Below are 25,268 nucleotides of genomic sequence, written 5' to 3' on the forward strand. Positions count from 1 at the left end.
TGCTCCGTAACACAAGATATTAAGATAAATAATTGACCAATCAGGTGCTGCCTTTCATCTATGTCAATCAGGTGCCACCTTTCATCTATGTCATCTCGTTCCTCTCCTACATGGGGATGATTGATTGTTTGATTATGTAGTGGACCTAAAGAAGCAGAATATGTTCACATTCCTGATTGAGGCAGGAGTTACATCCTACAGACAATTTATGGCTCTAAAATTTTAGCGACCTACTAAGGTAAACAACAGAAAGCTCTCTCCACCAAATACTGCACTGTCAAGACTCCATTTGACAAAGAGCAGACCACAGTCTCTTACAAAGAGGACCCCTCTTAACAAATAAAACTTCCCCTGCTCACACCCAGCCATACAGTGGGTACGGAAAGTATTCAGACCCCTTTAAATTTTTCACTCTTTGTGTCATTGCAGCCATTTGCCAAAATCAAAAAAGTTCATTTTATTTCTCAATGTATACTCAGCACCCCATCTTGACAGACAAAAACAGAAATGTAGAAATTTTTGCAAATTTATTAAAAAAGAAAAACTGAAATATCACATGGTCATAAGTATTCAGACCCTGTGCTCAGTATTGAGTAGAAGCACCCTTTTGAGCTAGTACAGCCATGAGTCTTCTTGGGAATGATGCAACAAGTTTTTCACACCTCGATTTGGGGATCCTCTGCCATTCTAGATATAGAAGCTGTGCTATTATTTCTCTGTTATTCATTCTTGTGGTTAATACATACAGTTGCAATCCAAATTATTCAATGCCCATTGTATCTTAGGTTTATTAAAATATAAAAAAAATCAGGTGTTTGCAGTAAACAAATTACACCGGTACAGTTTAAATAGTTAAACTAATATTACAAGGATTTTATCCAATTTCAACCCTAAATCGTACTTTGAATGACTACTGCAGTCTCAAAATTATTCAACCCCCTGAAAAGAATTCCTCATAAGAGGACACATTTGCAATTCAGGTGTGATGTCTCTCTGATTTAAATTTTACAAGTCAGGTGTGGTCTCTCTCTGATTTAAATTTTCTAAGACACTTTTTGTTTAGAAAGGGCATATGCAGGAAGGTGTGCCTGAGCATGAATAGTTTACCTGAGAAGACAAAGAATCAGAATCAGAATCAGAATCAGAATTAGCTTTATTGCCAAGTGTGTGTGCACACACACAAGGAATTTGTTTAGGTACTGGGGGGTACTCCAGTGCAAACAGACATAAATACAAATGCTACAAAGGATTAACAGTAAACAGAAATGCTACAGAAATGCTACAAATGCTACAAAAAACTAAAAGAAAAATGCAAAGATAATAAAAAGTAAACAAATTACAGATGACTTTTGATCAAACAAGAGTGCAGTGTGCTTACAAAAGGTGCAACCTGAAAACAGAATGTAAGGGGAACTAATTGGTGTGCAAAGAGCAAAAAGGTGCCAGTGTCATAATCCAGGTGGTAGAAGGGAATCTTGGAGAGCTATGAGTTTAAGAGTTGGAGGGCCTGAGGGAAGAAGCTTCCTTTGTCTTGATGTTTGGAGCTCTGAAGCGCCGGCCAGAGGGTAAGAGCTGGAAGAGGCGGTGGCTCGGGTGAGTAGCATCCAGAGTGATTTTCTGAGCTCTTTTTCTCACTCTGGAGGTGAACAGGTCTTGGAGGGTGGGTAGGGGAACACAGATGACCTTCTCAGTGGTCCGAACTGTCCTCTGGAGTCTTCGGATATCTGATTTAGAGGCGGAGCTAAACCAGACAGTGATGGAGGAGCACAGGACAGATTCGATGACTGCTGAGTAGAACTGGGTCAGCAGCGTTTGTGGTAGGTTGAACTTCTTCAGCTGCCGCAGGAAGTACAACCTCTGCTGGGCCTTTTTCACGTTGGAGTCGATGTGCAAGCACCACTTCAGGTCCTGAGAGATGGTGGTGCCCAGGACCCTGAATGACTCCACTGATGCTACAGTGCTGTTCATGATGGTGAGAGAGGGGTGGGTGGGGGCATTTCTCCTGAAGTCCACAACCATCTCCACTGTTTTGAGCATGTTTAGCTCCAAGTTGTTGTGACTGCACCAGAAAGCCAGTTGCTCCACCTCCTGTTTGTATACAGACTCTTCACCGTCCTGGATGAGACCAATGACAGTGGTGTCATCTGCAAACTTCAGGAGTTTCAGAAAGGAGTCACGGGAGGTGCAGTTGTTTGTGTAGAGGGAGAAGAGCAGTGGGGAGAGAATACACCCCTCGGGGGCGCCAGTGCTGGTGATGTGGGAGCCAGAAGTAAATTTCCCCATCCTCACTAGCTGTTGCCTATCTGTCAGGAAGATTGTAATCCACTGACAGGTAGAGTCAGGAACGGAGAGCTGGGAGAGTTTATTGTGGAGGAGTGATGGGATGATAGTGTTGAATGCCACAAACAGAATCCTCACAGAAGTCCCTAGTTTGTCCAGATGTTGCAGGATGTAGTGCAGCCCCATATTGACTGCATCATCCACGGACCGATTGGATCGGTAGGCAAACTGCAGGGGATCCAGGAAGGGTCCAGTGACGTTCTTCAGGTGGGCCAACACCAGTCTCTCAAAGGACTTCATGACCACAGATGTCAGAGCCACCGGTCTGTAGTCATTGAGTCCTGTGATTTTTGGCTTCTTGGGGATGGGAATGATGGTGGAGCGTTTGAAGCATGCAGGGACTTCACACAGCTCCAGTGATCTGTTGAAGATCAGAGAGAAGATGGGAGCCAGCTGGTCAGCACAGGTTCTGAGGCATGTTGGTGAAACCCCATCTGGTCCTGGTGCTTTCCTTCTCTTCTGCTTTCTGAAGAGCCGACACACATCGTCCACACTGGTCTGAAGTGTCGGAGGGGGGGTTGATGGTTGGAGGTGTTAATGGTTGCTCTGGAGGGCAATCAGAGCGGGTGGGGGGTGATTCAAATCTGCAATAGAAGTCGTTCAGATCGTTCACCAGGGTTTGATTGCCTATTGAGGAGGGGGATGGAGTCCTATAGTTGGTTATTGTCCTCAGGCCTCTCCACACTGAAGCAGAGTCGTTAGCTGTAAACTGGTTTTCCAGCTTTTTGGAGTGCAGTATTTTGTTGAGATGGCTATGCCACTTCCTGCTATTACCTTAATGGGTCACTAAGAGCCAGGGGTTATCGGTTTGGGAACAATACATTCCCTAGTCTTGGGATGTGAACATTTAGTCCTGCCTTAGGTCTGCTACACATTGAATGACTGTTTGACAATTTCATCAGAAGTCCAAGGTGGCAGACAAGGATGAACTAGTATTGGTTTAATATGTTCCGTGCTTTATCTATGTTACGGTAACGTTAATTATTTATTACTCAAACAGTATTTCTTCTAAAGGTGTGTATGACTAACAAATAATTAATGTTACCATAAGATAAAGCACAGAGACGATACACTCAAACAATTCTTTGATGTTTAATGGCAGATGGCATTAACATTGCTACTAGCTTTATCAAAAAAGAGTACTGATATAGTTTTGTAAAGAGAGGGAGGAGATAAAGTCTGTTTTATTATTTGAGGACAGTGGTAGAGTAAATTGCAAATTGAAAAAACGCGATTTTTAAACCGCAGACTGCGAGGAGCAGTACGTCCGCTGTATGGAACTATTTTGGCTTGGAGCGTCAGGTATTGTGCAAAACCTGCCTTGCTAAGGTTGCTACCTCAGGGGGCAGTACCACTCAGCATTTAAAAAAACACCACAAAGTACTGTATGATAGTTGCATGGAAAAAAATGCCGTTTGTTAAATAATCCAAATGCCACCAGTCAGGAATCACTTACCGAAATGTTTGAAAGCGTAACTCAATATGACTTCAAAAGCGGCACATGGAAATAACTCAAAAAGTAACAGAGTGCATCGCGAAAGATATGATGCTCCTTAGTACGGTGACTAAGCCTGGGTTAACTGCTTTAATAAATACACTGGATAAGCGGTACGTCATGCCGTCCTGCACGTATTTTAGCCAGGTCGCCATACCGGAGCTACACAGAAAATGTAAACAGAGAGTCACTGCTACTACAGACATTTGGTCAAGCCGTACAGCGGAGCCCTGCCAGTCTCACGGTGCAATTTATGGACCTTGAGCTCAAGGCTCGCTGCCTTCAAACTGCTTATTTCCCAGACGATCACACGGGAAAATATTGCCGCCGGCTTGAGAGAGGGGCTTGCCAGCTGGGATCTCCACGAAGAGAACCTTGTTTTAGTCATGACAGACAATGCATCAAATATGGTGAAGGCAGCACAGCTTAATGAATAGACAAGGCTCCAGTGTTTTGGGCACATATTACATCTTGCAATTGGTCAATTTTTTATCTTTTGTTTTTGTGTGTGTGTGTGTGAGAGAGAGAAAGAGTGAGAGGATGTTAGTTTGTGTGTGTGTGAGAGATGGTGATAGACTCAAATTGTAAATATATAGTATATAATTATGTGTAAATATGATTTATTTATTTATTGCCAGAAAATACAATGAAAGATGACAGAGCGTCAAGAGCAAGAAGCTAGTGGGGCACTTCTCCCACAGTTGGAAAAAGAAATCGGCAATGACTGAGGCACAGAGGGAGCTTAAACTTCCTGAGCACGCTCTCATAACTGAGTGCCCAACAAGATGGGGATCCAAAGAAAAGATGACCGCCAGAGTTGCACGCTCCCTCATCCCAACCTGGCAGGATATTGAGTGTTGGAGTCTATTCACAAGGCACAGAATCCTCTCCTGGAATTCACAGATGCTCTTGCTGGAGAAGAGTATATGAGCATCTCCTACCTCAAGCCAGTTCTCCACCTTCTGGCCACATCAATTCTGGCCGCAGATGCTGAGGACACTGACCTGACTAGACCGATTAAAACCAAGGGCCTTGCATACCTTAACGACAAATATAGTGACTCTGACACCCAGGACCTTTTGGATGTTGCATCATTCATGGACCCTAGGTTCAAAACGCAGTACATCAGTGCAGACAACATCCCTGCCATTAAGACCAGACTGAAGATGGAAATGCTAGTATCAGCAAGATGTGCATACAACCAGGTTAATATTATTATAGTTATTAATTATTACTAATTATTATTATTATTATTATACAGAAAAATGTCCTGTAATATGATACTTCTACAAACACATAAATATTTATATGTAATTCAACTGAAAAAACGTGTCCCCCCATCTGGCAAGAGAAGAGATCTCGTACTGAAACCATTCAGAAGCCTCAAAGTGCACAGGTAAACATAAAGAAGTCTCTTGGCAGCCTTTTCAAAACCAGTGTGGCCTCTTCTGCTTTGCCTGTGCAGAGGTAGAGTTAAACAGTTACCTGCTGCTGACCCCTGTCATTGATGCAGATGACAATGCGGTCATCTGAGCAATGCGGTTTTCGTCCCGGTCGTGGAATGCTGGACCAGCTCTATACCCTCTTCAGGGTGCTCGGCGGTTCATGGGAGTTTGCCCAGCCAGTTCACATGTGCTTTGTGGACTTGGAGTAGGCATTCAAACACGTCCCATGTGACGTCCTGTGGAAGGTGCTCCCAGAGTACGGGGTCCTTTGCTAAGGACTATCCAGTCTCTGTACAACTGGAGAAGGAGCTTGGTTCGCACTGGCAGCAATAAGTCAGAGCTGTTCCCAGTGCATGTTGGACTGCAGCAGAGCTGCCCTTTGTCACCGGTTCTGTTTATTATTTTTATGGACAGAATTTCTAGGTACAGCCAGGGGCCGGAGGGAGTCCAGTTCAGGGACCACAGGATTCCATGTCTACTTTTTTGCAGATAATGATGTCCTGCACTGGGGCAGTTTGCAATCAAGTGTGAAGCAGCTGGGATGAGAATCAGCACCTCCAAGTCCGCGCCCATGGCTCTCAACTGGAAAAAGGTTGCTTGCCATCTCTAGGTCAGGGGAGAGATCCTGCGTCAGGTGGAGGAGTTTAAGTATCTTGGGATCTTGTTCACGAGTAAGGGAAGGACAGAATATGAGATTGACAGACAGACCAGTGCATCAGCAGCAGCAATGTGGTCGATGTACCAATCTGTTATTAGGGTGGCTGTGGCTCAGGAGGTAGAGCAGGTCAACCATGAACCAGAGGGTTGGTGGTTCGAATTGTCCTTGAATTGTCCTTGAGCAAGACACTGAACCCCAAGTATATGTGTATATAGCTTGTGTGAGTGAGTGGGTGAATGGGCACTCCCTTAGAGACAGGGTGAGGAGCTCAGTCACTTGGGAGGAGCTCAGAGTAGAGCCGCTGCTCCTCCACATTGAGAAGAACCAACTGAGGTGGCTCGGGCATCAGTTCCGGATGCCTCCTGGGGTGCCTCTCTTGGCATGTCCTACTGGGAGGAGGCCTCAGGAAGACCCAGGACATACTGTAGGGACTATGTCTCTTGGCCGGCCTGGAAACGCCTCGGTGTCCCCCCAGAAGAGCTGGAGGAAGTGACCAGGGAGAAGGAAGGTGCTAGTTAATGTTAGCTCAGTGTTATTTAACTCTCTGGGGTCTGAGGGGGTTTTGGGGGCCTGGACAAATTTTGACATGTCCTGACATTTGTGCTTTTTTCAGTGTCTTTTAAACATATTAATGTCTAAAGTCTGATAACACTGTAATCAGAAGAAAACTGGCTACAATAATATGTGAGCAGCAAGTTTATACATGATTGTGTTTTTGAGAAAAAAGTGTTTATGCATGGTTAGTGAAAAACTACAATTTTTTACTCACTGTAATAAGACCATAAAACACAAACAGAACATTGGTTCACAAGACTTTGGAGACCTGCATGTTGTAGGCTAAAGTGTTTACTTCAGAGTGCTGTGAATGTCATCTTGTTCACACATTCACAGTAAACAATATACTGATTTAAATTTTCTAAGACACTTTTTGTCCAGAAAGGCCATATGCAAGAGGGTGTGTCTGAGGATGAATAGTCATGTGATATACCTGAGAACACAAAAGACGCACTGAACGACCAGACAAAGACGCACATAATGAGCCTTTCAGTCAATGTAGATGGGAGGGGATTAGTGCAGCACAATACAAAACAATGAGGAGCCAAACGATCCTCATTTGAGTTAAAATCAGCGTTTTTACTCTGAGGACAAACTAAACTATTTGTCTCTGTGTGGAATATAAGAAGCGCTTCTTCACGTCCGTGACGCGCCATCATCCAAACGCGCAGAAAAAGTGAGTAAATTCTATGATGAAGTATGATGAAGGAGACAGGAAAAAACTGACTTCTCCTTACGTTCATACGGATTAAATAAAAAGTGATGATTTGTTTTCGACTTGGATTGTTTCATTTAAAAGAAAGCATTTCAAGCTTTCTAGCCATATAATTCTTATGTTTATGAGCCAAGTATTCGCTGAGACTCTGGTTGTTTTATTTACGCGTCTGTGAAGAGAAATGGCAGAGACAGAAAAGGCCAAGAGCGCACCCTGTCGGCTTTCTTTATTTAAAAAAAGCACAACGTTTTGTTGTTATTATGATGGTATACAACTAAAAGTAGACCCTTTACAGATTTGAATGATATATTTCTTTTATCTGTACGATGGAGTAATTTAAGTTTGTTTCGGCCTTATCAGGAAAAGATGCGTCAAAACGCGCCGACGCGTGCGTCGATCCCAGACGGTTAACTAGAGAGGGAGATGGAGGACCTTTACATTTAGTTGTAATGGTTAGCCTAACATGAAAGTGATCTGTGTTTTTGCACCCTCTAGTTTTCATATTGATGTAATGCCATAGAAATAGAAAAATAAATTAAGCAATATGCGGAAATAAACAAACTTGCATAAAATTTTAATACAGTAAACCATACTATACATGAGGGTTTTCTTCTGGGCATTCTTCCACAAAGCCCAGGTCTGTGGAATATACAACTAATAGTGATCCTGTGGACACGCCAATCTTTGCTGTGAAGCTCTCCAGTTCCTTCAGGTTTATTGTTGGATTTTTGGATGTTTCTCCGATTAATGCCCTCCTTGACTGGTATGGTTTTGGTGGGCAGCCCTCTCTCGCGGCAGGTTTACTGTAGTGCCATATTCCTTCCACTTTGCTTTTCATGATTTAATGCTGCTTCATGGGATATTCAAAGTATATTTTTTTGTAACCCAACCCCGATTTTACTTCTCAAAAATTTTGTCCCTGACCTGTTTGGAGAGCCCCTTGGTCTTCATTGTGCTGCTTGCTTGATGCTACCTTTTGCTCAGTGGTGTTGCAGACTCTGAGGCTTTTTGCTGAGAAGATGTGACACTTGGGGTGTATTCAGACCTGCTTTGTTTGGTCTGGTTAAAGTGAACCAGAGTTTGTTTCTCCAGTTGGTCCAGAACTTTTGTGCAGATGTGAATACAACGAGAACTCTGGTCCAGAACAAACAAGCAGACCAAGACCCATTTGAAGAAGTGGTCTCTGACTCTTGAAACAGGATTCGAAACAGTTCGGGTCATTTATGGTGTGAATATGAACAGCCCTTGATCCAGCCCAGCTCCAAAAAGCGTGTGTCTACGGGCTTCTGTAGCCACTGGGCATAATGGGAAATCAGCTGCAGAAACCCTCGCACGCTGCGCTCACTGTTACCAGTTGCTAATGCTATCGAATAATGCTGTGTATGTGATAACACAGGTTGAATGAGCTGTTCCTGATGCTCAAAATGGTTTTCCCAAATTTGCAGCTGTAAGAACAACATAAATATGCCGACAAGAAGTGCAACACGCAAAACCTCCATGTTTGTTTTTCGTTACATCCGTGTCTTTGCTTTGCCCTGTCCATATCTGTTCTGCCCAATGTCCACAACGATTGTCACACATGTGGTTTTGTTTACAACATATACAAAAAGCGCAATCTGAAAGCGAACCAAACCAAACCAAAAAAATAAAGTCCATGTTTAGTTTGGACCAAAGCAAACAAACCAAAAGACTTTTCAGTGCGAATACACCCTTCGACTGCAGACAGGTGAACTTAATTTAACTAATGTGACTTCTTAAGGTAACGAAGCAAGGCACTGTAGTGCACCCAAGGCAGAAATAATATCAAATGTTTTCCTTTTCGCACATTCCTACGCAACTTGCCTTTTAGGAGACTTTGTTTATTATTATCAGTTTATTGAAACTGATAAGGAAAAGACATTCGACCTGTGATGCAAACACCAGGAGGTGTTGCGGAATTGCCAAAACCTCTTTAAAACAGACTGCAGAATTATCCTTTAAACCAGGGGTCACCATCCATGGTCCTTGAGGCCCGCTGTCCTTCTTGTTTTCCAGATATCCCTGCCCTACATGTTGCTGATTACCTGAATCAGGTGTTTTCAGCCAATCTAATGAAACTGGAAGAGCAGAGAGAGTTGGAAAACCAGCAGGACAGTGAGCCTTGAGGACCAGGGTTGGTGACCCCTGCTTTAAACCATCCTGTTTGCTGCTGAAACATGGTCCTAGAGATGACCTGAAACTTTTAATTGTTCATGTTATATGTTTCTGTTTTCTCTCTGTACCTCTGCAGGTGTCCCTGGCAGAACTCACTTCAATTAAAGACTGATATTCTGTATTGCTTATTAATAGCGGTGTCAAATTTAACACAATAACGCATTAACGCAAATTATTTTACTGGCACAAACTTTTTAAATACATGTTAATTGATTTCTGAACTGTAACCCTCGGCGCACGCTGTAGCAGTAAGTTAGCACGTTACCAAGAAGCAGAAATGGACAGAGAAAAGAGTCTTATGAATGGCAAGTTTATCTTCAAAGCCATGCCAGATGGCATTAAATTCCTCACTGTTACCGTTTTATTTATACACATGTTCAAAATTATTTCACATCTAGTAGAAAGGATTATTTTTGTGCGCCTTTGTTTCCTCCAGTGTGAGGTTAAGCATAGTTACAGTTTGAGATAATTTAGGTGTTAAAGATCCATTCAGTGAACACTGAATGATCATTGTACATGTTGCACAGTAGGTCTGTTGTTATGATGTATGATGTTCATCAGCTATTTTTCCTTTCTGTTTGAAAGTATCACACTGCGTTGTGTTAGTTTTACTATGTAATGTTACATATAATTCAATATGTCCATATATTGTTGCTTGTTGGGCCTGAGTTTGACAATTTACACTTTCATCATATTTTTTCTGGAGTGTCACAAAAATAAACAAATTTTTATAAAGCAGCGAATTTCTACCCTACTGTCTTGATAACCAAAGTAAACACTTAAAAATATGCTTTTGAAGGTACATTTCTAACAAATAAAAAAAGCAATTAATCACGCGTTAACTATGGACAATCATGTTATTAATCATGATTAAATATTTTTCGATTGACAGCCGTACTTATTAACTGACGGGTCAATCTGCCATCAAAGGATCTGGTGCCCTGAAATTATAAGGATTATTTATGAAATTAATAATTCATAAAGCAGACATTCTAAACAGATTTTTGTTCACTACCTATATACATATAATTGCTATGTAAAAAATATATATGCCAGTTTCTGTGTAAACTAGCAAATGAAAAACATGCAGGGGTAACAAGAATCGGGAACAACTAGAAAATGAGACAATAGTATGTGTAGTGCATGTGTACATATTCTGTACCCATCTAAATCCACTTTGTGATATAGTTCCAATGCCTTGCTGAAGTATTTATGTTGACTATCCAGGGAAGTTGCTGTCGCTGCACATGTACCATGCTTGTGCCACTCGTACTTCCTGTTGAAAGAGACAAACAAGTGACAATAAGTTTTACTATGATGATGTAGCTACATATTTAAGCCAGTAATACTCTACAAATGTAAAGGCCAATGTTGATTTGGCAAACTGTTACTGATTTTCAAGATCATGAAGCATCTGTACTTATCTGTAAAACACAAAAATACAGCATGGATAACAGGTGGGGATCATTTTGGCCTTACTTGTTAAATAGTGTGCATGTTGGTCCTCACTACTTCACTAGTGAGGATTTAGGCTCTCACTAGTGAACTAATGCAGACAAATGCTGGTCACTAGTTCACCAGTGAGTCAAACTCATGCATAACTAGTAAACTTGTCACAGTTCTTTCAGCACACTAAAATGATCCCCACCTGTGGAATTAGTGGACATTTTGGTATTTACTAGTAAACCTGTAAACATTTGAATCTCACTAGTGAAATAGTAAGAATTAATAAACCTTGAATTGTTAACTTGTCAGCATTTACGCCTTGACTGTTTAACATGTAAGCTGTGACAGGCATTCACTAGGTAACTAGGTGCAGTTCCTCAGGCCTGCATGTTAACTAGTGCGCAACATGCAGATAAAGTGGTCGGGATAATGACAAAATCCTTCATTCTGATTTGTTAGCATTTTTAATTTTGGAATAGAGAGCTAATAAAAAGCTGTAATGCCCACCAGCCCACCCCCATTAGCATTTTGTGCTACTAGTTAACTAGTTAGACTAGTGAACATTTGTAAACTTAATACTTAACTAGTTACATGAAAATGTCTGTCACTAGTATAACTAGTGTGGTTTTAACCTCACTAGTTAACTAGTATGCATTCTTTAGCCTCACTAGTTAACTAGTAAGGCCAAGAGGTCTTAACTAGTTAAACACACAATCTGTTACTAGTGAGCTAGTAAGGTCCAAATGAAAAAACTAGTTGACTAGTGACAATGATGTTCTCCTCACTAGTTAACTAGTGGAAGACATTTTGTCTCAGTAGTGAAAGTCTGTAGGCTATCAGACATGTTCAGACTATGACTGAACGTGCCACACATTTTTCCTACATGTTGGGCCTTTTCTTTAGCTAGTTCGACCTCTCGCGGGCCGGGGGTCGCTTGCACCGGCGGTTCGCTGAGGGTGGCGGTCCGCTCGAGGCAAGGGCCGCCCATCGCTGCTTCCAGCTATATTTTTTCTTATTTTTCAACATTATTACATAGTATTTTAGATGGATTATTGCCACTAATCAGCAATAATATAGTATATTTTTATACATGGTTCCTTGTAAACAAACTTCACTTTTAACTGTTGCCACCTCCATCAGATTTTACTTTAAATTGGAGAGTGGTATTTCCTCTGGTATTTCTTTTAAAAAATGTTCAACAAAGCAGTGAAGCAGAGGAGCAAGCCAGGCTTTACAGAGTTAAATTTAAATTTTGGTTTGATTGAACTCCAGGAGAGCCAATAGGAAGGTTAGGTTTATGTCACTTGCCTGCCTCTTCATTAGCATTTAGTGTAAATACTTTACTAGTGATCGACTTGGCTTTCACTAGTTAACTAGTAAAGATTTTGAGCCCACTAGTTAACTAGTAAAGTAAAACAAAAACTTTGAGTAGTTAACTAGTGGGTATTTGGGCTAGTTCTAGTTTAACTAGCCCAAATACGTGAACGTTTGGAACTTACTAGTTAACTACTTACATGAAAATGTCTGTAACTAGTACAACTAGTGTGGTTTTAACCTCACTAGTTAACTAGTATGCATTCTTTAGCCACACTAGTTAACCAGTAAGGCCTAGAGGTCTTAACTAGTTAACTAGTGTGTATGTTGGCCCTCATTAGGCTCTCACTAGTGAACTAGTGCAGACAAATGCTGGTCACTAGGGTGGACTAGTAAACTTGTCACAGTTCTTTCAGCACACTAGTTAACTAGTAGGACTTTTAGCCTTACTAGTGTTGTCCAGAGGGCCACTAGTACATCAAAAAGCTGACTAGTTGGGACTTTGGTCCTACTAGTGCAGTGACTGGCATTGATAGTAGAACTTTTCTTGGAACTAGCTGGACAGAAATGCCACTAGTTGCTGAGAAAGCGTGACTAGTAAGGGTTCTTGTTCAACTAGTGCAATCACATGTCCAACTAGTGCAATCAAACGTCAAACTAGTTCTGACAAAGACTGAACTAGTATATGAAATTAACATCTGATATCAAGGATTTATGCTCAAACGGCTTGCCATAGATATCTGTAACTAGAATTTCAACTAGTCAAAATGTCATTGCAGATAATCACAGTTTTGACTAGTTATAAATATATTACAGATACCTTAAATGTGAATTCTGTCTACCTATTTAATGCTAGAATGGCTTGCCATGAGCAGCATCATCCAGCTGAGCCAGCTGGAGAAAAGTGTATTTGTATGTGTGCGTCAAATGGACATATGTCTATACATACAGCTTCCCTCTTTTTAAGGTGCTTAAAGTTTTAATATATTTTTTATCAAAAATAATTGCCTGTCCCGTCCTTCTGTGGCCACACAATAATTTGCTAAGGGAGGCAAAGGATTTCACTGGTAAGACCTCCAGCAGTGTGTGTAACTTAAGGGACAACTTGAATTTGGCAGAAAATTTTCTCACTGGTCCCACTTTTCACCATCAACTTTGTTTCCTTCACAGTTTAATGTGCTAGCTTTCTCATTTACCTTCATTTTTCTTCTTGAAATATCCAAGAAGGCAAGAATGGATATTCCTGCCAGAACGTTTCATGCATCTACAACTACAGTGTGCACATTCCTCCTGCACCGTCATTCTTGTGCGTCACTAAACTACTTCCCCTCTCTCTGACGCTGTAATTAGTTCTGCTTCCCTCCAAAATCAGTCCATGACCTTAGAGTTAATTTAGTGTTAGTGTGAACCTTTGACAGGACCAAATATGTTCGGGGCTGAGCTCAGAATATTTAAGGCTAAAGCCCCGAATGATTATGCCTAACAATGCCACTGGCCAAAACAAAGTTTGGAGTGAGGTAATCAGGCAACCTGAGAAAGGATGCAGACACCCCCCACTCACCTTTACTTGACACAGATGAATGAATGGTAATGCACTTCTGCTTGTTGTTATGTGCATTCTATATAGGCTAATTTAGATTATAATTGGTATAATTATAAATGTGGGTTATAGACCGAAGCATAGAACTTGTGGTGGTTGTTTTTTTTTCTGTTCTGTTTGTTCAATAAGGCTGTTTTTGCTATAGGCGACTAATATTCTAATGTGACTTATTATCCGGAAAATATGGTGGTGTTAATATAATCATCTGTCTTTAAGCTCATTCAGAGCTCACAGTGTGTAGGGTATGATAAAGTAGAGCACAATGCTTCACTGACCACAACTACCTACCGAATTATTAAACAATAGTTATTACCACTGTGGCATTTTACTTTCATATTGGAATCAAGGATGCATGGAAAAAACAGACAACCAGAGAAATAATTCAGCAGTACTCACTTAAGATAATGCTGATTTGGTAGTAGCACAGTACTAAAAATACATGGACTAAGACAGAAACCTTGAAGGATTGACTGATAGTATACCAAAATCCAATAGATGAAGGGTGAAGCAAATTGGGCCAACTTTTCTCCATGTCTGGAAGCAGGTCCTGAGAAAACACACACACCAAGACAGATTTGTTTTCTCTTTCTGTAGATGGTTTACTGTATTCTAATTTTAAAAAAGGGTAACAAATTTCACAAATTCTGTTTACACTACATTTCACTGTCTTGTCTTAGATTGTCAGCCTCAGATTAAAGCAATTTTTATTCTAGGCATTTTCAGGAATTTGGAATTCTGTTTCTTCATTGTCATGCCAATAGCTTTATCCCACTGATATAAATTGCCTACAGTACTAATACATTACTCAAAGACAAAAAAAAAAGAACCAGTATTATACCTCTATTTCCGAAGAGTTGAAATGCCATGATGAATTGCAGTCAATCCCTTTATCTGGCCTGAAACAGAAAGAATTAGAATATTAAATCTCTCATTTGCATATAATACACACAGGGATCTTAACGCCAGTACAGAAATAGAACAAGCAACTATTACTGATTTGAAGAGCTGAGATTCTTTTGCAAGGGTCATGCACATGTAGATGCACCTTATTGGGAACTTGATTTTTTGCCTTAAATTGCTTCCAGGTGGTAGAATCACTTGTAACCATTTTTCCAAAGTGGTAATGCCTAACAGATACAGTAGTTGTTAGACATAACACGCCAGTATAAGAATGAACACACACTGAGAATGTCTGACCACCTTTCACTCATTCTTATCCCAGCCTATACCGCTTTCTGGAGGAGTATAAACCCCAGAAACAAAGAAGGTTCAAACCTGGCCAGAGTGTGCTCCTCTTCCAAGTTGTGGAAAGTCCTAGAACATAAGGCCTTACAGGGATACATGGACACTGTGCTGTCATATATCACCATTGACAAGCACATCCGCATTTATCCAAATTGGAAGCCATGAATGACCTGAATGATTCTGCCTTCAGGTCAGGTGATTAAGCCCTGTACAGCTCTTCCACGCCCTGTACAGCTCAGCCAGAGCTGACCTGAAGAGAGGCATCAAAGCCGCAAAACGGGCCTACCAAGACAGAGTGGAGCAACATCTCTCCAACAACAACCCAGTGGAGGTGTGACAGGGTCTGAAGCAGTTAACCAGGTACAAAACCCCTGAAACTGCCAGCGCTGACTCCTTATTGGTGAAGGAACTAAACAACTTCTTTGCCCACTTCGAAACATCAAGGTCCCATAGTGTCTCGGTGCCCCCACAGACTCCAGCCACCAACCTACTGTCTTCAGGAGCATCAGTGAGTCATGTGTTCAGAACTGTAAATGAGAGAAAAGCTACTGGGCCAGAGTACATATAAAAGTACTCAAAGCCTGTGCTAACTAGCTCTGTGCAGTCTTCACCAAGATCTTCAACCTCTGACACACACCACAGTCCCATCCTGCCTCAAGTCGGCCACCATAATTGTGGAGTGATTACAGACCCATCGCCCTAACACCAGTCGTTGCAAAATGCTTCAAGAAGCTTGTATCACAACACATTAAAGCTTGCCTGCCTCCTGACTTCGACCCCCATCAGTTTGCTTACAGTGCAGTTCCACAGATGACACCATCCCCACAGCCCTCCACACTGCTGTGAATCACCTAGAACACCCAAGGATATGGATCAGAATGTGTTTCATCGACTGTAGCTCAGCTTTCAACACGATCAGTGCAGACATCCTCGTCAGCAAGATGGCTGGATAAAGGTTGCTTAGCACCAGTGACCCAAAATAGCGTGTGCCAAGGCCCCTCCTCTTCTCCATCTACACCATACGACTGCACCCCCACTTACCCATCATTGTAATTGTAAATATCTGTACTTTCTACTCCTTACATTATCAAAACAGGCTAGTTACTTTTTCAACAATGACATGACATAACTAACTACAGAGGAAAATCGAGTGAGTGTACATGATAGAGAGAAAACCTGAGTGAGACATGGAGGAAGAAAGGGATCCAGGGAGTACTGCTGAGTCTGATGACGATGCAGACATTCCCCATCCATGGCCATATTTGTGTCAAACTTTTTTAGTTTTGTATTGTGTATCATTGATGGCAAAAAATTACTTTTACTTTTTACTTTTTAACTTAAGTACATTTCAGACCCTTGGGTAAAGGAGTTGAGTCAGTACTTGTACTTTTACCAGACTCTTTTTTCACACAAGTATCTGTACTTCTACTTAAGTATAGAATGTGAGTACTTTTGCCACCTCTGTTAAATTTGCTGATGACAGAAGGACAGATAACTGAAGGAGATGAGAGAGCAATGAGGTGTAGTGGCTGGCAGAGTAGAGCACAAAGAACAACCTGTCCCTTAAACACTACGAAAACAAAGGAGGTCATCATAGACTTCAGGAAGAACAGAACTGCCCCTACCCCCCTCCACATTAGAGGAAACTGTGTGGAGAGGATCTCTTCCTTTAAATCTCTGCAGAACTCTCTTGGTCAGGAAACACCACAACAGTGGTGAGGTAGACCCAACAGCGACTCCATTTCCCAAGAGTCCTCAAAAGGAATAAGTTGGAGAAGGAACTGCTTCAAATTTTTTACTGCTCCACCATAGAGTGTGTGCTGACATACTCATACAAACACAAACACTTACCAGAGTCCATGTAATGTCCAGTAGCTAATGTTGGGATGACAGTGTTCCATCTGAAAATAATAAAACATTTTATTTTTATTCCATTTACACACATAAACCCAACACTTAATTCTTCTGTTAGTGATTTACTTTCACTAATATCAGATCTCTGGTTTACAGTGGGCTGAAATCAAAAACTTCTTGACAACTGGTCTTTTACAATCTCAGTGAAAGTGTAAGGACAAAAAAAATGGTTGAAATAAAAATTAACTAAGATAATTTTGGAGAGCAAATATCAAGCCTGCAATTATTAATTATTACTAAAACCAACGTATTTTGAATTATTCGATCAGTTCAAATAGTTATTCAATAGTTCAAAATGAATGATCAGTTTGAATTTACATTTATATTTCCAAGCACCTAAAATACAGTAAAAACATCTTCGTTTTCCTATTGACATGTCACAGCACTGAGTGGAAAGGGGAACTGTAAGGATCTACAAATACATTTATTCAGCTGAGATGGAATTTAAACTGAATCCAATAGAAGAACTAAAATACTGAAATACAGCAAAACGTTTTCCACAACAACCATACATTTTTCATACCAAGGCCACATTGTTGCCAAATTAAACCTATTCCTGCATGTCAGATAAATAGCATGGGGGGTGGGGGGCATTGGGGTGGGACAATTAGAAATTCAGTGGGTAGCAAAAGGAGTACATAGAGTGCAGACAAAAAAAAAAAAAAAAAACACAAAATAAGATATGTATGTTTTGTGTCATGACTGTTAAACAATCCTGTGGTCACAAAGCTGTGGTCACAATTGTTACCCAATCAAACGAAACTGTCGACACACAGTCTCTTGACTCAGAAACATCATGTGATACTGAAGGATTAAATGTGAAGTGAGCCACATAGGTAACATTCTGGGGCAATATACAAGTTTTATGAAAGGGCACCATGTTATTAAACAGTTAACCATAATTTTTAAATAAATGGTCATACAAACTTGCCTAGAAACAATAATTAAAACAAATCACACAGGACTACATTTTATCAATAGCTAACCTGCCTTTGGTTCATCTTTGCTGGTCCTGAAACTGACCTACAGATATACACCGCAGAGCCTTGACATAGAGGCATAGAGATAAGGTCAATGCTGACCTAAGAATGCTGCACATGTCAATACCCTGACATTTCCAAAAAAGAAAAATGAGGCTCTTGAGATGACTGTGGCCGTGAGAACCAAAACCTGACTAATCATCCACAGGCTGCTGATGCAGACAAAGATTTTATGACAAAGGGGGAGCATTTTTACTTGTGTTTCCGGGTAAGTGATTCCACTTCCTATTGCAAGCGCGTTGTGCTGTATAGTTCGTCTACAGATTAGCAACAGACTAGCTTTAGTCTAACACACCTAAAAACTAACTAAACTCTCTAAACAATTAATTAACCACTACACATTCCGGTACTAGTCAAGAACCTTACTATTTTGACCAGTATTTATTCAGGGTATCTGCAGGTTTCTAAGAGCTAGATTTAAGACTTTTTAAGACCTTTTTAATACCACTCTGAATGAAATTTAAGACCAATTTTGTAGAAATAAAACAAAACATCCCACAATACAACCAATTACCATAACACACTGTTTATTGATATAAACTGTTTACACACTGTTTGATTTATTGAGTAAAACAAAAATAAAATGCCAGGTGTTTTCCGACAGGTTTCCGCAGATGCTTTGTCTTATTCACACCGCATGTGGGTCTCCAAAGCTTTCATACCCATTGTTCCGAGTTTTAAATTTTTTTGCACAGCCTGCACCGGACCTCGAACACGTTGCCACTAACTGAACTTAACCACGGCGCAAAATTAGGGTTTTGTAACCAATTGTCATTAAATTTACATTTACCCATGGCAAAAGACTAATGCTGAAACTTCCACGCAGTTCACGCAGCTGCCGGAAGGCATGTGTTAAATAAACTCCCCTCAAACGCGTATTTTAGTTGATTCCGCCTATTTCGTTATGCGTAACAAATACGCGAAAGGCTTTCAAATTGATTTCAAGATGAACATAAAATCTTCTTTATGGGGTCGGTTAGATTTCATTTTAAGACCTTTGAAACACGAATTTAAGACATTTTAATGCTAATTAAGGCCTTAGTTTTATAATATGGAATTTAAGACTTTTTAAGGATCCACGGACACCCTGTTATTGCTATTACCAGACTTAGTACTCGTTAGCCTACCAGTTATCTTAGCTAGCTAGTAGCATGGCGTCTCTCCCTCTCTCTCTCTCTCCTGCTCGGTGTGCCACGTGTTCAGTTATTCCTCTGCCTCCTTTTGTGATAATGATACCTGTAAGAAGTGTAAGGTTCTGCTAGCTTAGTAGGCGAGGATCACTGATTTGGAAGCGCGGCTCCGCACCTTTGAGCAAAAGCCAGCTAGTCTAGCCCTGTTAGCAGGTGTGGAGCCACCGAGCTCAGGTTCAGGGTCTGTTAGCTGTCCGACGGGAGCTCCGGAGCAGCCCGGAGAATTAGTCTGGCTGACGGTCCAACGGAAACTTACTCCTAAGCAGATGCCCACGGCTCATCACCTGCCTGTTCATGTTTCTAATAGATTTTCCCCACTCAGCAACACCGGCCCTGATAATTGACAATTCTATAGTCAGAAACGGGAAGCTAGAGACACCAGCGACCATAGTCAAATGTATTCTTGGGGCCAGAGCAGGCGACATTGAGTCAAACTTGAAGGTGCTGGCTAAGGCTAATCGTAAATATGGTAAAATTGTTATTCACGTCGGCAGCAATGACACCCAATTACGCCAATTGGAGATCACTAAAATTAATGTTGAGTCGGTGTGTAACTTTGCCAAATCAATGTCGGACTCCGTAGTTTTCTCTGGACCCCTCCACAATCTGACCAGCGATGACATGTTTAGCCACATGTCGTCGTTCTGTCGCTGGCTGTCTAGGTGGTGTCCAGCAAACGATGTGGGCTTCATAGACAATTGGGCTACTTTCTGGGGAAAACCTGGTCTGGTAGCGAGAGACAGCATCCATCCCACTTTGGATGGTGCGGCTCTCATCTCCAGAAATCTGGCCGAGATTATTAGCCAACCTAAGGTTTGACAATCCAGAGTGGGGACCGGGACGCAGAGACTCTCTGCAGTTTCCTTAGAGCCGTCACCCCCCTCAAACCACATAGAGATTGTGTCTTCCACTCAAACTTATAACTGTTCTGAGGATGAAAGTTTAACTCATTTGAGAGCCTCACTCTGAAAACCAGTTCTACTTGTCATTGTGTACCGTCCACCTGTCCCTTACTCAGAGTTTTTAACTGAATTTCCAGGCTTCCTATCTGATTTGGTGCTTAGTTCAGATAAAGTCATTATAGTGGGAGATTTTAACATTCATGTAGATATTGAAAATAATAGTCTCAGTACTGCATTTAATTCAATATTAGATTCAATTGGTTTCACTCAAAATGTTAATAAACCCACCTACTGTTTCAATCACACCCATGATCTTGTTCTGACCTATGGCATCGAAATTTAACATTTAATAGTTACTCCCCAAAATCCTATTTTCTTTTATTTTCTTTAATAACTTTTGAATTTAAGATAATGGATCATGCAGCATTCGGAAGAAATTTCCACTACAGCAGATGTTTATCTGACAGTGCTGTTTCTTTTCAGCACTGTAGCCAGGCTGATGAAAAGTCACAGCTCTGTTAAGCCCAGTGTTCCCTTAGCTCTCAGCAGTGATGAATTTATGAGTTTCTTTACAAATAAAATCACAACTATTACAGATAAAATTCATCAGATGTTTCCTATACCTACCATAAATGAATCTTCTACTACAGTAGCTCTTGAACCATCTGTAGGACCTCAGTTATGTTTAGACTGCTTCTCTCCCATAGATCTCTCTGAATTTACATCAGTAGTTGCTTCATCTAAATCATCAACATGTCTCTTAAACCCCATCCCAACTAGACTGCTTAAAGACACCCTGCCATTAATTAACCCCTCTTTATTAGACCCAGTAAATTTATCTCTAGTATCAGGCTACATACCACAGGCCTTTAAGACTGCAGTAATCAAACCCTTACTTAAAAAGCCTAGTCTTGATCCAGGAGTCTTGGCTAATTATAGACCAATATCCAACCTACCATTTATTTCTAAAATCCTTGAAAAAGCTGTTGCTAAGTAGCTATGTGACCACAGACATGAACTATTTGAAGATTTTCAATCAGGATTTAGAGCACATCACAATACAGAAACAGCACTGTTAAAAGTCACCAATGATCTTCTTTTAGCCTCAGATAATGGACTTGTTTCTATACTTGTCCTCCTAGACCTTAGTGCTGAATTTGACACTACTGACCACAGCATCTTATTACAGAGACTGGAGCATTTGACTGGTATCAGAGGAACAGCATTAAAATGGTTCCAATCCTATTTATCGAAAAGATGCCAGTTTGTTCATGTCAATGATGAACCTTCCACACGCACAAAAGTTGGTTATGGAGTTCCACAAGGTTCTGTGCTAGGACTGATTCTGTTCACCTTGTACATGCTTACTTTAGGCAATGTTATTAGGAAGCACTCTATTAATTACCACTGCTATGCAGATGACACTCATCTTTATCTATCTATTAAACCTATTAACACAAACCAGTTAACCAGACTTCAGGCATGTCTAACTAACATAAAGGCCTGGATGACCAGTAACTTTCTACTTTTAAATTCAGAGAAAACAGAAGTTATTGTATAGAGCTGTATATCCCTGATGTGCAGTTACTGGTCCCACCAACTTGCAGTGTCTATTTGTTGTTTATTGTTGCTGTTCTTTTCTCTCTCCTCTATCCACTCACCCCAAACGGCCGAGGCAGATGGCCGCCCAAACTGAGCCTGGTTCTGCTGGAGGTTTTTTCTTCCATTAAAGGGAGTTTTTCCTCTCCACTGTCGCCAGTGCTTGCTCATAAGGGATTTGTTGTTTTTTTTTGTTTTTTTGTAAAGTGCCTTGAGATGATTTTTATTGTGATTTGGCACTATACAAATAAATTGTAGCAAAGTAGCTACAGTAAATGACAAACATTCCTTTTACCACAGTCAAAATGTGTTTTATGATAAGGTTGATTTCAGTTTTTCAAAATATGAAAGCAGGAAGACACTCACACTACAGAAGGTGCTGGGCCAGTGGTGGGTCAGGATGAGTTTGGTCCACAGATATCTGAAATACACACATATTATGTCAGAATGCAGTGACAACTGTGACCCAAAATTTTATTTAGAACTTCAGTGGCTTCAGAAAGTGTTTAGGCCACTTACCTTTTAGCACGTTATCGTGTTATAGATTCAGTTTAAATTGACAACATTTTTATTTATGCCCATCAGTTTATACCCAGGCTTTTCTTGCTGTGAGGCAACAGTGCTAACCACTAAGCCATTGTGCTTCCCTTCACAAAGATTATTAAAGCAAAGAGCATGGACAGAATAACAATTTGGAGTGCCCTATTTGAGAGGTCTGAATGACCTCTCAAATAGGGCACTCCAAATTCTCACAAAGCATTCAGCTTTTATAAATAAGAAATTTAAGTTTTTAATTGTGCATAAATTTGCAAACATTTCTAAAAACGTGTTTTTGCTTTGTTAATATGGGTTTAATAAATGCAAAGGATAATTGGCACATTTTTCAATTTAACAGAATTTACCACACAAAAGTGTGGAAATTTTGAAGAGGTCTGAATACTCTCAGAAGCCACTGTAAATGTTAATAAAGAAGCAGAAAACAGCAACGTTCATGAGACCATCCTCATCTATACTAATTAGCCTGCTGTGTTTTACTTACGGAGATGAAATCACAAGGGCAGAAGACAGGGCTGCTGCCAGGCAGATCAGAAAGGGACAACAAAGCCTCATGTCTGACCTAAAACAAGATAACAGCTTTGTCAAACAGATGAATTTATCCAGAATTCAGTAGTGAACATTAAACATAGGTCACAAATGAATCATATCCAGAGTGTAGTAACAATTTGTATATGTGATGAATTAATGTGTTAAAGTATATTGCTATAATGATGGAATTTGATGAAAAAATATATTAATACATGTTTGATGTTTGGTTGCCTCACTAAGAACACCAGTTGTGCACACAGCAACTGTGAAAAGGAGAAAACAGGTAGTGGGTTTCATTAAAGGAAATCAGCGGTAAAGAAGACCTCATGTGACAACTTAATTAGGCAATCGCAAACCCATTAACCAAGCCATATACTTCTCACATACACAACAAGTAATATGACATGCATATGAAACCTTATGCCTGTACACATATTACCTGGGTCAGTTAGCTAAGTAAACAGTACCATAAATGCGATCGGCAGCGGAGAACACAATTCCAATAAGTGCATTACCATATAATAATTTAGTTCTGAAACTGCCAACAGTGATTATCACAGAATATACGTGCCTCTAAACGTATCTACAATAGTTAACTCAGGCTGAGGGTTCAGATTAAGTTTGTGCCCTGCAATAAGAAAAAAGCCAGCAATTACATGTTTACTATTTTTATCTACTTCACAGAACCATAGCAGGTCCCTAATAGTGCATGTAGATCAAGGACCAAGGAACGTTAACCGAGCTAACGTTAACTTTACGTTGACTCAACGAGCTATAAAGCCAGTCGGCAGACATGTTTTATGTTAACTCAAACTAAAGCTACAGTACGTACTGTGTGAAAATAAGACTAAAAATAAAACAGTTGAACGTAAAAGCAAATAAACTTGTCGTAGTAAACCCGATCAGTGTTCAGTGAGTAAAAGTGAACTTCAGTTTTAACCCAGAAACATAAGTAAGCGTTGTTTAAATTGGCCTCACCTTGTGCTGAATATGTTGCAACAAAGTTCCTGAAAGCCGCAGTTTAGTCTTTTGTTTACGTGCCGAAGCCTCTTCCTTCCTTACCTGAATGTTTGCTCAGCCAATCGTGAGCGCCGCAGAGGTCACGACTCATCACGTGATAGTCTTGGGTGGGGTACTTGATTTATGAGAGGGGGTTGAAGCCAAAAGTGTGGTCTGTCCTGTCGGTGGCACGAACCATTACAGGAGCCGACTCTAGGGGCGCTGTTCTGTGGTCTGAATGGCAGCAGTGTGGCCTGTGAGGTCCGTGCCGTGCTATGTGTGGTCCTGGTGGTTTGTGGCATCTGTATAAATGCATGTCATTGTATTAAAATCACAATACATGTCACATTAAGCAGTAGTACTATAAAAGGGTAGAGGGTAATACTATCTCTTGAATTTGGGGTATCTGCTTACTTCTGTGAGCTAAAGAGCCACACAGTTCCAGATGAGACATTCTCTTTCCTTGTGGTTCACAGACAACGCGACAGGAGTACAATGACATGCATTTAAATTATAGATGCCACAAACCACCAGGACCACAGTTAGCAAGGCAACTGACCTCAAATCCTTGATAGAGACCAGACATCTGGCAGGACAGGCCACACTGCTGCAACTCAGACCACAGAACAGCACCCCTAGAGCTGGTCTCTGTAATGGTCCGTGTTACCGACAGGCCTCACAGGCCAGTGGTCCAGGCCACAGAACAGAGCCACTGACAGGACAGACCACACTTTTGGCTACAACCCCTGATGTGATTTATTCCATATACTTTCACTGGTGTTTTGAAATAATGTTCTGTGATGTTTATGGAGCCAGAACAGTGAAAAATAACACTTGGTACTTTTAAAAAAAAAAAAAAAAAAATCGGACATGAAAAATAAAACATTGGCATTGAAAAAAAGAATTAATACTGAAAATAATACACATTTCAGAGTCTTTGTCATGATTCGGGAAAGTTACGACCAATTAAGCACCAACACCGATACTCAGTTTTAGATAGTTTATTTTACTCCAGGGACAGGGAGCAGGGTAAAACATGGACCGTGAATAGACCAGAAGATGGAGACAGAAAACAAGAGAGACTATGGATCCTGTGGTTGCACTCCAAGCACGGGCCAGGTACCACCTGGTGGGTCTAGGGTGATGGGAGTCTGAGTCCGGATTGTGTCCCGCAGAGCAACATCTGATGGAGCAGTTTAATCCTTGGTCAGAAGATCCAGGAATTCTAGCAGAGAAAAACTTAGAGAGTCCAGTGATTACAGAAGTAACAGAAAACACTCCTCCAACTAATAAGATTATGGCAACAAAACATCCGGAGGAGGGAAAAGGTACTGGCGAGTTAAAAAACACAAAAAGAGCTGCAGTAAAAGCAAAGTCCAGTTTACAGCTTATGAATCTTTTCTCAGTATCTTGAAAATAAACTCCTGAAGCCACGGCTGGATCCCTCTGAAGTAAAAGCGAAGCGATCCTTCCGAGATTAACATGAGTCAACAGTGATGGGCAAATGATACCAAGGCTTTGGAGCTTGTGTC

The 25,268-nt window shown here is 40.8% G+C and overlaps 1 protein-coding gene across 2 annotated transcripts in view; it reads right to left on the bottom strand.

Annotated features, from left to right (window-relative positions):
- Positions 1 to 23,861, bottom strand: part of rnaset2 (ribonuclease T2) — a 29,214-nt gene extending 5,353 nt beyond the window's left edge. The window contains exons 1-8 of one of the 2 annotated variants that reach the window (XM_026320478.2): positions 23,716 to 23,861; positions 22,950 to 23,000; positions 22,691 to 22,768; positions 22,018 to 22,072; positions 16,858 to 16,907; positions 14,600 to 14,657; positions 14,244 to 14,308; positions 10,564 to 10,677 (exon numbers count right to left, since the gene is read on the bottom strand). In XM_026320478.2, the coding sequence (XP_026176263.1) occupies positions 10,564 to 10,677; positions 14,244 to 14,308; positions 14,600 to 14,657; positions 16,858 to 16,907; positions 22,018 to 22,072; positions 22,691 to 22,768; positions 22,950 to 22,951 (422 nt within the window). In that variant the 5' untranslated portion in view covers positions 22,952 to 23,000; positions 23,716 to 23,861. The remainder of the gene's footprint in view (positions 1 to 10,563; positions 10,678 to 14,243; positions 14,309 to 14,599; positions 14,658 to 16,857; positions 16,908 to 22,017; positions 22,073 to 22,690; positions 22,769 to 22,949; positions 23,001 to 23,715) is intronic. The other variant, XM_026320479.2, reaches the window with a different exon arrangement.
- Between the last annotated feature and the right edge of the window lie 1,407 nt (positions 23,862 to 25,268).

This window comes from Mastacembelus armatus, chromosome 3 (genome assembly GCF_900324485.2).
Source record: "Mastacembelus armatus chromosome 3, fMasArm1.2, whole genome shotgun sequence".
Lineage (NCBI taxonomy): Eukaryota > Metazoa > Chordata > Actinopteri > Synbranchiformes > Mastacembelidae > Mastacembelus > Mastacembelus armatus.